A 14,194-nucleotide genomic window follows, 5' to 3' on the forward strand; every position below is an offset into this window, starting at 1 on the left:
GAATTTGTCCTAATAACACTAGTGCCGAGACATGGTGAAAAGTTGGTGTGTTTTGAGAGTACACATTGACACCTATGGCACAAGTAGGGTCGGGAATCATCTGAATTTGATCAGTTCTGATTGAATTCAAATTCTCCTTAGCGAACCAGTTGGAAAAACATGAAAATGTTTCATGAATAAAGATCTTTTATTCTTATGATATTTAGGCTATAATCAGTCAATTGTCCACCATGACAAAGTATGTTTGGCCTTAATTTTGGTCAAATAAAGTAAGTGGATAAGTTCTCTTTTTAGGAATGTTCAAGAGATACTACACCAAAAACAGGCTTTGCAGTTGCGTCACAATCTATCAGATCCAGTGTGGAAGCAGCCATGAGCAAATAGTGCCTAAAAATATCTGGTCAAGAAAAACAACTCTGTGGTGTTGGTGACGTAGATCCATTCAGTAACACTACAAGCAAAAGTAAATGGTAAATAATCTGTTAGGGTAGATTTATTACCAAATAAATTACTGTATTACCTGAGCCCTTGTCCTGGGCTTAGTTAGTTATAATCTGAACAAACAGTTGTTTTTGTCTTTGTTAGCTACACAGCTAACCTGCAGGCTAATAACTAATAAGCACTAGCATTATTTGTCTTTCATGAAGCTCAGCCAAACCTTCAATTTGTTTGCTATGGTCGTTCAACCAGTATGAAAACAACTCTCTCATGCTTTGTTGACGGATGGCGTAACCTTATGATGTGACGTAAGGTTAAAGACATTTGGAACCAGTTCTCAATCTCGATACCGGACACTGCGCACATCATGGACAGCAGGGCCTCAAAAACAGGGGACAGACACAGCTAGGGACATGCTAGGGACTTGCTAGGGTATCGTGTTGTATGTGCTAGCACGTGTTTTCCATGAGCGGACACACTGAGGCGGTGTTCCTGCTTTCAGGCAGTTAAACACAGTGGGGGGAAAAACAGGCTATACAGCGTCCGTTTGGAGCGCACACTTGGCGTCAATTTCAGTATGGAGGACGTGCACAACCAAAGCTCCAATCGCCTAGGTAAAAGCAAGCCTATCTCTGGCCTAAATCAGCAGGGTATGTAGACCTGATGCATCATGACACGTTGACTGTATGATGCTTATCCATTTGTTCAGATTGAAATCAGAGGAGTTCAGCTTCTCGTTTAGCAGACAACAGGCTCCCACGCTCTTGGCAACACTTTGAGGAAAAGCTTAAATGAATATTTCTCAGAAGGAGGTGTGTGTTTGTTTCACCTTTCACTCTTTTCACTTAACCAGTGTGGGTGGGCACCACAGCGAGAAAAGGAAGTACTGAAATTCTGAGAATCGGGTATGAAATCACATAGTGGTTGTCAAGAGACTGCAGGAGAGCTAAGCCTAATGAATGGTACGTACGTAATCTGTCACTGTACGTTGGTCCTTTGTCCGCCTGTCATGGCCTTCTGTCTCGGTTAATATTCTAGCTCAACTGATCCATCTTTCATGTGATTTTTGACATGTTCTTTTCAGATAATCAAATGCATTGTGCTTGTACTTCTCTTATAAACCCAAGCTTTATCAGCATCATTACCGAGCGATAAGATACACCAAGTTTCCCATCATTCCAGCACAATCCAGTTTAATTTAGAAAATGAGCAGTTTGACACCAGACAGACTTTCGCTGTTTCTTTTTCTTTAGGGGACAATGGATCTTAAGATCTGTTGCTTGCTGCCTTTGGTAAATGGGATTTAACTAGGAAAGAAACATCCCCTTTTGTTGATGGTGCCCCCAGGTGAAGCAGGCATCATCACATTGGCATGGTAGCACATCCTGTGCTCACCCTTGTAGCATGTCCACAGGGACAAGGAGGACCAGTGTGCTTTGTCCCCATTGATTAGCGGCACACCCATGCCCACGTTTCCATGGAGCAGGCTAGGCTAGGCTAGGCTAGGCTAGCTTAGGCTTTCACTCACAAATACCCTATCTCTCTCTGCAGCACGTGTATTAATCTGCCAGCATAATAATAAAAGACTTTGGGGGTTGTTGCCGTCTTTTCGTCTCAAACCAAATGTCAGGTAGCGCACACGTAGCCGCGGCGGCTATTTACTAATCCTGGATCAGGGAGTTTCTCCCTCCTCCTCTCATGGAATACTGAAGTCATTCTACATCAGTGGCCTGGATGCACTTCAGGACTGGAGCAGCATTCCCTTTGGACCTGAAACAGCAGTGAGAAGGGTATTGTGTGTTGTGAAGGGTATTGTGTGTTGTGTGTTTGACATTCCTCTGTCCCTCCCGGAGGAGAGAGACCACAGCCTCTGTGACTGGACCGCTGCGATAATGGCAACAACAGCATCGGCGACACATCCTGTTATTGAGATGTGTGCACCAGTGGACTCGGGGGACAGCAGCAGTGGGCTGAGGATGATATGTAAAAACGAAAAGAAAAGAAAAACACAGTTCATGGCAGCACTTCCTCTCTGCAGCGATACCTCACTCTAAAAAAAAAAGATAGGCCAACTCTGTGGAAAGAAAAGAAGACTATCGAGGTCACTGGTCAGTCAGTATAGTAATGTATGTGTGTTGTGTTGTATTGCAACTCCAACAAACCCAGTCAGCTGTTCTTGGTGCATAGCCACAAATGGACACTGCTCTTGGAAGGATGGCGGTGTTGTCAATTGCGTTCACTTTGTCTACGGAGGAAGTTTATAATTTCCTATGACTAAGGTGCAGGGGTGTGTCACCTTGTACCCACAATGATTTTTTTTTTACAGTGGGGCATTCCAAAATAAGGTGGATAGCCCAGATTGTTCGGATACACTACACAGGTAAAGACTACACACAGGACATTTAACTGTGTATCTACTTACTACCATTAAAACAGGTGGGTAAACATTACTCAGAGCAGCCATTATGTCACGCGATTATTATAATTAAAATGACAGGTTATAAAACAAACAGGTTGGACCTTCAAATGCTAAGCTCAGCTGTACGAATTGAACGCTGCCAAATCTGCCAAAAAAACGTATCAAGTGTGTGGGGCATGTACAAAGGCAGGCTACAGTACACACTGGAGTAAGTGCTAAAGAACAGAAACAGCTGGAGGGAGTCAGCCAGCCAAGTGACTTATGCAACAGTGCATTCCTCCTATAGCAACAGCTTCTATTACAGCAGTGTTAGCTTAGCGCCAGGTTGAAATAGTTTGATAGCAGCCGTCGGTGAACTGAGCGGCTCCTTCTTGAGGCCGAGCGACGAGACACTGCATCTCATCTAGACAAGAGGAATGCGTTTAAAGGCTAGAACAGAGGAATGTCTCACCTTGGTTTTCCTCCTCAGAAGAGTCAAATGCAGAACTCAAAGGACTGAACGGATCCAAACAGCAGAGTGGACTTCAAGTGGAGAGAGAGGGAACACAAAATTCCTCCAAGCAAATGTCAAACATAATCCCCCCCAACAGACGAAAGGGACAAATATTTCAGAGGTCTTTGAAAGTGGAGGGGGAAGAACGACACGATCGCAATAAGCTATGGCCCAATATAGCAAAGTGCCGAGATTATTCTGAACTAAACTGCATACATGTATAGGCCTACTTACAGGATATATGTGAAACCATACACATAAGCAAAAGTGAAAGTAGCCATGATGACATTACCAACTTGATAACACAAAGCAAGTTAGGGACACGCAGACTACTGTACACAAGCAATTGCGTCATGTCAGATTCCCACAAATGAAGGATATTGTCACACCGCTATGCTGCAATGGTAGACATGCTGATAGAACCACAAAAAAAGAAGTAAGAACGTTGATAGAACCAAAAAAAAGAAGTAAGAACGGAGAGGAGAGGTTTCACCGGGGCCAGCGAGTGTTGTGACGCAGCATTAACTGTGCTCTGCAGTCAGTGTCTGCAGAAAGACTCTGTATCTACAGAGTCACAAGAAGAACGCACCAAACTAGTCTGCTTCATTCAGATACACTCAAATGTCCATTTCACACGCTCGCTCTTTAGCCTATCTGCTCGCAAGACATTCTGACAACATGGCTTCTGCTCTAATCATTGCATCAAAGAAAACCTCTTTTAACATCATGTTTAGGGCAAGACGGCTTCTTCTGCATCGGCCTTAATCTTACCCTACTTTATCCCACCCGGGGCAACTCCATTAGTTCTCTGAAGCCAAACCCAGCACGGCCAGCAGGGCAAACACTCCTCCCTCAAAAACTCGTGAGGTGGGTCATCTCCCCACTGTCCCAGCTTACAAAACCTGTGGGTTGGTGGTACTTCGGTACTATTATCACTCTCCCCCTCTCTTCAGTTGCATGTGTAGCCCCAGGTGTAGAGAGCCAGCCCTCTATTTATAATAGAACCATCTGTTTGCCTGGTGCTCAGTCCAGCCTGTGCTAAAGAGATTTAGCTTTCCTAAAAAGAAGAAGAAGAAGAAAAAAGCACCCGTCTGTCGGTAACCCAGTGAAAACCAAACTAATGATAGGCGGTGCATAGTACAAAGGAAATCCAGGAGGTAGTGTAGTGTATGCAACAAGGTAATGTGTACATCCAAATATGTGTGTACACATCCTGACCAGCAGGGGCTTATATACACCATATATATATATATATATATATATATATATATATATATATATATATATATATATATATATATATATACACAGGTGCAGCTCATAAAATTAGAATATCGTGGAAATAACATGGACAAGTTATTTCTTTAGGCAGTAATTAAAGCAAATTTATTCCCAACCAAGTATTGATTGCAGGCATGAACATAACTTTTCAGAAGATCGACATTTCTATTTTGAAAATAGTTTTTTGTGTGTGATATTTAATTTGTTGAAATACTGTCTTGGGGGGTTTTATGAGCTGGAAGCCAAATTTATGCAAAGTTAAACAAATAAATTATTGAAATAATTTACTTAGTGTGTAATGAATCTATAATCTATGAAAGTTTCACTTTTTGAAAGGAATTATGGGGAACAAGTAACTTTTCCACAATATTCTAATTCATTGAGCTGCACCTGTATATATGCAGTGCATCAATGCTGCCTAAGTGGTTTATTCAGCAACATTTTGATCTCACCCGGTTGCTGAAGCATTCTTGAATTATTATGGCTTTTATAAAATGGAAAATACAATACGGTAATTTCTTTGGCATACATTAAAAAGAAAACAGAAGAAGACGAAAACAAGACGGACCGCTAACTAACTTCCTGGCTACCAGAGGAGCTGGCTTAGCAACCAATAAGCATGACTATCTATGGTTTATGAGTGATTTATGAGAATTTTCAGCACAGCAATAATGCATCTTTGACAGCTTTGCTGGAACTACCTGTTGTTGTATAATCACAGCAACGTCTCAAACTCAATGAACCCTCCTCAGGCAAACACTCACACTATAATGCTTGACAAAGACCAGCTGACGTCAAAACGTTGCTTGTTGAGTAAACCACTGAGGGAGAATTTCATCCAGTCTCGCCATTTCATCTCAGCTCACCAATTGTAGCCTAGTGATTTGGACAGTGCAGCACTACAGCTTGCTATCCTGTACATTAGTGTCGTTTTAAAGATAGCACTCTCATTATAGATACAGAGATGAAGTGTGAAGTACATGAAGGTCCATTCTCTTCTAGGCTCTAGTCGTGAAACTTCAGTAGGGAGAGACACTAGAGACTGTAGAGACGAGCTGAATCAGGGTTTTTCCCACTTGCTGGCTGCTGGAGCATACTGTATAGCCACTGAACTAAGGCTGGGTATGCCACTGATTTCCCAATTTGATACAATTCCGACACACATTCGATTCGATTTCCGATTCGATATGATACAATTCGATATTTAAGCAACGATATCAATGTTGCTTGGATATGAAAGAGATTCTCAAACTCGAACTAATGCTGTAAATTGTACAAGGAACCCTCTACCTGGCCACAAACTCTTTAAGACACTCCCCCACGGCAAGAGACTGAGGTCTGCCAAGACCAGAACCACCCGCCACAAGACCAGCTTCTTCCCAACCGCCATCAGCCTCACCAACAAGGCCTGGAAACCCCTTCCGCCAAGGACCTCACCAACAACCCCCCCCACACACACACAAACTCACTACCTCCTCCTAAACTCAACTGAACCCCCCCCCCCATAAAACTGGAACTCATATCTAATTTAATGCCTGTTTAACTGGGACTGTAAATTCATGTAAATTCCCTGCACATTTAATGCCTATTTAACTTAGCCTGTAAATTTCATGTACATTCATTCTTATTTAACTCCAACTGTAAATTAATGTAAATCCACTGCCTATTTAACGTCTATTTAACTCAGTCTGTAAATCTCATGTAAAACCAACATAAATTCATATTTATCATCCACAGAACACTTCCCCACTCATGTACATATTGTATATATTTACTCGATTTGATTGCACTTGCAACTTTGTGATTGTCTTTAGTTATCTTCCTACTTCTTATCTCTGTATATTGATGTGACCGCTACGCTGCATACAGACACTAAGACAAATTCCTCGTATGTAACTTGCATACTGTGGCAATAAAAGTGATTCTGATTCTGATTCTGATTCTAACGTGGTGTATTATTATTGATGTTTCCAGATGTTTACGAGATCTCGTAAACAAACCACGCGGCCACAGGTCTAACAGGGTTAAAGCTTCAAGCGTCCACAGGAAATGACATTATATTAAAAGATCAATATTGGGATTTATTAATCTATATCAGTTCTATCAAATTAATATTATCGAGTCGTGTCGATTATACAAAACAATTTTTTTTACCCAGCCCTACAGTGAACCCTCTCTGACATCCACTGTCCTCCAGCACTGGGACAGATTATAGCAAATAAGTGAGCAGGGCAAGTGAGAGACAGACAATCAGAAATCAGGAGAAGAAGATGTAAATGATGGCAGAGGAAACCGGGAGACGGCAGAGAGAAGGTTGGAAAAAGGCATGCAAATCTGCAGCCTCTGCACCCAGCAGCACAGCCACTCATCTCAAGAGTCAGTGAACAGAAACATGCAGCCTCTGCCCCCAGCACACTGCAGCACAGGCACTCATCTCCAGAGTCAAATCTGCAGCCTCTGCACTCAGCACACTGCAGCACAGGCACTCATCTCCAGAGTCTAATCTGCAGCCTCTGCCCCCAGCACACTGCAGCACAGGCACTCATCTCCAGAGTCAGTATCTGCAGCCTCTGCACCCAGCACACTGCAGCACAGGCACTCATCTCCAGAGTCAAATCTGCAGCCTCTGCCCCCAGCACACTGCAGCACACAGGCACTCATCTCCAGAGTCAAATCTGCAGCCTTTGCACCCAGCACACTGCAGCACAGGCACTCATCTCCAGAGTCTAATCTGCAGCCTCTGCCCCCAGCACACTGCAGCACAGGCACTCATCTCCAGAGTCAAATCTGCAGCCTCTGCACCCAGCACACTGCAGCACACAGGCACTCATCTCCAGAGTCAGTATCTGCAGCCTCTGCACCCAGCACACTGCAGCACAGGCACTCATCTCCAGAGTCAAATCTGCAGCCTCTGCACCCAGCAGCACAGTCAGGCACTCATCTCCAGAGTCCAGAGTCAAATCTGCAGCCTCTGCACCCAGCACACTGCAGCACAGGCAGCACTCATCTCCAGAGTCAAATCTGCAGCCTCTGCACCCAGCACACTGCAGCACAGGCACTCATCTCCAGAGTCAGTATCTGCAGCCTCTGCACCCAACACACTGCAGCACAGGCACTCATCTCCAGAGTCCAGAGTCAGTATCTGCAGCCTCTGCACCCAGCACACTGCAGCACAGGCACTCATCTCCAGAGTCCGTGAACAGAAACATGCAGCGAGGCGGTCGCTCGCTAAAAGCCTGGCCAAGCTCTCAATTTTTTACACTGCAAATGGACGACGGTGGAACCTCTGTTAGACATAACAGCCTTGTTGTATATTCAGATGCTGAGGGCATGGACATAGAGCACAGTGACTACACACCTGACTGAGCAATGTGCAGGTCTTCAACCTCAAGATGAGAGAGCTAGGTGCTCGACCAGGTGGAGAAGTAGGAAATGAGTGTCTGTGGTGTGTGTGTGTGTGTGTGTGTGTGTGTGTGTGTGTGTGTGTGTGTGTGTGTGTGTGTGTGTGTGTACGCGGAGACAAGGACTGTAATTTAACTGTTATAATCATGGTAGGCAGTCGCTTGATGATCCATTCATTAGCCAGCTGTGTTCACAATGCAAGCAACTCGAAAACAAAAAGCCACTTCCAGGTCCATTTCTACTCGACTCGAGCCTCGTTTATTCAATTTTATGCTGAAATTTCTCTTGTCATCATCATAGGCTCGTTTCACAGCAACCTTCTGAGGTGGTAAAGCAGGAAGTAACGCAGGTGTAATCATTAGCATCGACAATGAGGGCACCTGCCACTGGAACACCTAAACCGAATGGAAGCATAATGAATGGTATTAGTCACAGCTGCTTTGCTTCCTGCTTTTACCAACTCAAAACGATTGCTGTGAAATGGGTCCATTGCCCGTCATTGATACACTGTAGGTCCTACCAATCGTCCTAAAACAGCCTCGACAATGCAGCCAGACAACAACCGAACAATGGACAGACAGCACTAGCACGGCATTGTGCTCGGCAGCTGTGGGAACACTGAGTGAAATGCGTACATTGCAGACCCTCAGCAGTGGCATGTGGCAGCTTTCCCTACTGAGTCCATCACATGTAAGGTGTGCAGTTCTCTGAAGGTGACCTCATTACCATTATATAAGTCCCCGTTTTGGCATGCAATATTCATGTGGACTGGAGATGGACCGCAGGTGGGTACAGACACTTACCGCCATCACCAGCTCGAAGGGATGCTTGTACACCCGCACAGGTGATTGGTACTTCTGCACCATGGTGGGGATTACGACAGCACCGACAACCTGAATAGAGAGAGAGAGAGAGAGAAAGAAAGTCAGAAAAAAACATTGGATGACTTTAGAGTTTATGTAACTATAATCATAAGCTTTGGCGAGAGAGAGAATGGTTTTGCTCTAGGGCTGCAGTAGATTGACTCTCGGTGTCGTCACAAAACAAACTGTGTCTCGAGTGCCAAAATAACAGCTTTATCACAGTGCCCCTGGACAAGGAAACTTGACATGTAATTAAGTAAAGGTGTATTTGGGCTGTCTGGTCGGATGATGCCGGCCGCTAGTGATTGTGCTTGTGCGCTGTGCGTTTGTGTGTGTGTGTGTGTGTGTGTGTGTGTTGGCCAGAAGCCTGATGCACTAGACTAGAGAACAGTGTGTGTTGATGGACTGCAGGAGGGAAGACTCCTCAGCCGTGACCAAGGATGTGTGTCTCAAGCAGCTGATCAATGGATGCAGCTTGTCCTGCTCATTCGTCAAAACACTCTCCAGTCTAGTAATCTACTACCACTGAATGTCACTGCTAAAACCTGGGGAGTGGGGGTACAACTAAGCTAAGTCCAACTACTATCTCTACAGGAACCATAGTAGGACAAAATGCTTTAAAAAGGGCACAGCTACTGGTGTATGCTCAGACACAAGTGTTGACATGCTTTCTCAAGATTCCATGCTGGAACATTCTAACACAGCCTAGAACATCGAACCTGAGACTGGGTTAACATTTGTATACTTCGATTTCTAGGGTGGAGACTGCAGAAACTACCTATTACATCGGTGATGACATCACAATTGATCGAGTGACATTACTAATGACATCATAATTGCTCGAGTGACATCACTGATGACATCACAATTGCTCAAGTGACATCACTGATGACATCACTTCCGTCACAAATCGTGACTGACACCGCTCGGACAGATTTCAGTTAGCCAATGATCATCATCATCAGTATATAAATAGGAGCTAGGGCTCTGTCTGTCTGTTTCTCTGTATCTCTGTCTGTCCCACTGTGTGATATCATAAATCCCACTGTGACATCATCAGTGATGTCATAAATCCCACTGTGACATCATCAGTGATGTCATGAATCCCACTGTGACATCATCAGTGATGTCATAAATCCCACTGATGTCATAAATCGGACATCATCAGTGATGCTGGTCTCATAGAGAGCCAAAGTGGAACGTCACTTCCTGCTTCAGCACTGTACCAGAGATTTTCTTCCGCCATTCATTTTCCCATCGACATTTCGTAAAATGCTTATAAAAAGAGTTTAACTGGTTCAAACCAAACGGTACAGATATATTTAGAAACAGGAGAGATCGCATAACATTTCACTTGGGCCAAAACGTAAAAAAATTCGGGTTTGAAGAAAATATATTCAATGTTTTTTTAAGTTTTGGTCCAAGTGAAATGTCCTATGGTCTCTCCCGATTATAGCGATAGCTGAACGTTTGGTTTGAACCAGTAAAACTCTTTTTATAAGCATTTTACGAAATGTCTATGGGAAAATAAATGGCGGATGAAAATCTCTGGTACAGTGCTGAAGCAGGAAGTAGGCGGTCACTTTGCCTCTCTATTGGCCACACAGCGGCCGAGCTGTGAATGCGAGCTGCAGGGCCAGCTCGGCGAGCTGCAGGACGGGCGAGCCTAGGAATCGAGCGCGCGTAGAGCGCGAGATCCTTAGTTTTAACAAAAGAGACTAGGAGCGCACGCTCGATTCCTAGGGTGGAGAATGGAGATGATGCACTATGGCTGCAGTTATGGAAATCGCTGGCTCCCAAAATCGTGACTGACTGACAGACACCGCCCACCCACCTAGGCGCCATCGTGCAACTGTGCTCCATCGGCTCATACTACATCACAGTTGCTCGAGTGACATCACTGATGACATCACAACTGCCTGACATCACAGTTGTGCAAACACAGTTGCTTGAGAGACATCACTAATGACATCCCAGTTGCTCGAGTGACATCACTGATGACATCACACAAATCGTGACTGACACCTCCACAGACACCACATAGCCAATTTTCTCTAAGAAGATTTGCAAATAATTTATAGTGATTTTAGCCACACTTTTTTATATCACTTTGCAGTTCGACAAATGCTTCTTTACTAATGAAAACAAAACAAAATGTGGCAGAAACGAGATTCTGCTTGATGATGAATGTCTCTAATATTCAAGTTAATTTCTTAGAGGCAAAACATGAGCCAATGTGCACAGTTTGGCTTGGACGCCATGTTCCGTGTTATTGTTTTGTTCAACATGCTGAAACTTCTGCTGACCCAAGTGCTGAGAGGGACAGGACGTGCCTGGCTGGAAGGAGGGGTGTGTCGGTGCGAGCCACTGCTAAAGCCCCAGGCAGCACTACTTACTTAATGAGGGATGATCCAGGGCAGGCAGACTAATAATAACCCAGCTAGCAAGACAACCAGTAACTATTCCTCTTTATCTAGGAACTGTACTGTAATGAATTACCGTCATGTTTCAGGATCTGTCAGCAACTTCACAGTTAAAAGAGATACGGGAAATTGTGTTAAATGAGAGACAAGAGGACACATACACGTACAGAAGCAAAACACACTCCATTTAAGCATAAATATCTTTCCTAACACTGTAACAAAATCACAGCAACATATTTGGCAGCTGATAAAGAGACAACCTAAAGAAGGTTATATTTACATAACCCCTATATTGCCATTGCCACGCTGACAGCTACAGACTACGTTAACTGTTAGCCAGCAAGCTAGCGCTAACTTTACACATAGCCTATTATAGTCGATGATCTCCGCGAGGAGATAATCACACAGCGGCTACTTACCGGTGAGTGAAACAACTAGAGAAATGTTGGCTGGTTTACTTTGATTAGTCTTCCTTGTTTCTTCTGACAGGGCAAGCCGAGTGAACTCTTGCCATTCCCTGTGTGTGTGTGTGTCTCTCTCTCTCTTCACTGGACTTCGCCGGGTGGTGAACAGCTAGCTTTGTTGTGCTAGCTGGCCATCTAGCCGGAGTACTACCCGGAGCGGGACGAGCCTTCTTCACCGCACAACAGCCCAGCACAAAATATATACCGGTACGCTCACTGCTGCGTACATTTCCAAACGAGTCCACTGTGTCTTGGCGAAATGTGTCCACGGGAAGACGAGTATCTTTTCCCAGCCCTCTCCTCAGTCAGCCACTCATGCCCACTCAGACTCATGCCTGTGTGCATGCCTGTGTGCGTGACTGTGTGGTGAATGATGCCGCCGTGGCTCCTCCCCCGCCCCCCCAAATACCGCCCCCCCGCAAGCGTTCATAAAAATTTCCACTGCCAGTGCGTATCTATTCAAGTGGAGGACAAGCACCGGGGAATGTTTATTTTATTATCTAAGCCTATAAGGCAAAGGACAGCAACGTTAAAACGTTAAAACCATAGAAATGCCGTTCAAAGAATCAGCTGTGAATCATGCTGCAGCCATGTGCATATTTGCAGCTTTATTATGCAACCAGCTCAGCAGTGGTGATATTAGATTAATTTCATCTGTCTCCAATGTACTGTACCGCACCGCACCGCACGCAATCTGATGTCAGGAGGACCGAGTCAACATGCCATATACCACAGATGCATTTATCATGCATGCACTGTCAATGTCCAGGTTAAATTGTAACTACCGTATCCACATTTCTAATTCACAAGTTTATAGTAGCATGGTAATTACTTAAATGCAAAGCTGAATAACAAAGCCACTCATGAGTGCATTTATGACATCACTGATGATGTCACAATGCCTATGTATGACATCACTGATGACATCAGTCACATCATCACTGAACTATAGCCTTGTGTGTGTGTGAGTAATTCACTGATGATGTCATTTATGACATCACTGATGATGTCATCAGTGGGACAAAGCCCAGACAGACAGAGTCCTACTAGTTCCCATTTATATACCGATGATGATATACAGTATGTAGTAGTAGTAGTATGGACTGGAGTAATCTTTGTTGTAAAATTATATATATTTAATTTAAAAATGTACAGCTACCTGTATTCTTGTAAAGCATAAGCTACTTTCCTCCGGTCCAGTTTGCCTACCTTTTTATTCTCTTTACTGGCTATATTGCAGTTTTAAGTATTGATAGCATTTCCAAACAAATCAATCATAATGAGATTTTCTTTCATTGATTCCATGTCTGCCAGCATCATCACCTCTAATCATTAACTGAGTTATGGAGAAGCACTAAACTGATTAAATTCACTTAGGGTTGGAGAATTAAGGCAAGCAAGCCATGTCCAGATTATTTCATAAGGCATGTTGTCAACTAAAGGAGGGTGACGTCTTGGGAAGCAATGGGAGATTTGTAGATAATAATAGGTTTTCACTGGGGGTCAAGCTAGTTCTCAGAGTTAAATACACACACACACCCTAATTACTGTATGTTATGTAAGGGGTTTAGCTCTGAATGGACAACGATAGCATTAAGGTCACCCTGTTTCAAAAGGCTGGTTAGTTCAATCTGTACAGCCCAAGGTCTACCATCACATCAAAGTTTAAAGTCTCCAACAGCAGTTGGGAGGAAAAAAAAGAAGAAGAAAAAAATAGAAGATTTTTTATTGTCACATAAAATCTGTGTAGAGTTTGTAGATGGAGAATGCCGGTTCACTGAGAATCCGTAACACCATGTTCATTCCCTCGTGGTGAAGGCAGCATGTACCAATATCTGTTTATAGCCTAAATAAAACAGCTTTGGCTGGGATTCAGTCAGCGAGGTCATCACACTGCGTGCTGCACAGCGGTTCAGTAAGGACAAAGCAATGTCAGCCTCAGCGAGCAAAGACAGAGATTAATAAATCATGAAGTGATGGCTGTGTGTGTAATCTATTACTGTGATCTGCCTCTGGATATGAGCCATGCTCTCCTCTCTGTTTCACAGTCTGTTTGGATGATAGAAAGGTTGAAAACACAACAGAGGCAGGAGCGGCCTGCAGAGGTGGAGGGGTTCAAAGGCTTATAAAAAGGTAAAAATGAGTATCCCTGGAGAAAAAATTTGAACATTTAGCGACAGATGTTTTTGTCCAGGATCACATGACACATCTGAAGCCTATACATGTTCATGCTTTGATGTAGATTTTTTTTGGGTGGGGGGACGACTGGAGGACCCCCCCCCCCCCCCCCCCCCCCATATATGTATACCTTTTGTTTCAATCTTGCTGATGAGACTTACATTTATAGCTGGTGCTATGCCCATATAGTTCCATACTGTATAGTTCCTTGGTGTGACTTGCAGCCCAGAGTT

The 14,194-nt window shown here is 43.9% G+C and overlaps 1 protein-coding gene across 1 annotated transcript in view; it reads right to left on the bottom strand.

Moving 5' to 3' along the window:
* The window catches only part of LOC310793850 (SEC14-like protein 1), a 44,237-nt gene extending 32,140 nt beyond the window's left edge, over positions 1–12,097 (bottom strand). Inside the window, exons 1-2 of the mRNA XM_083655743.1 lie at positions 11,739–12,097; positions 8,837–8,926 (exon numbers count right to left, since the gene is read on the bottom strand). Coding sequence (XP_083511869.1) covers positions 8,837–8,899 — 63 coding nt within the window. The 5' untranslated portion in view covers positions 8,900–8,926; positions 11,739–12,097. The remainder of the gene's footprint in view (positions 1–8,836; positions 8,927–11,738) is intronic.
* Positions 12,098–14,194: the final 2,097 nt, after the last annotated feature.

Source organism: Poromitra crassiceps (assembly GCF_964638095.1).
Source record: "Poromitra crassiceps genome assembly, chromosome: 19".
NCBI lineage: Eukaryota > Metazoa > Chordata > Actinopteri > Beryciformes > Melamphaidae > Poromitra > Poromitra crassiceps.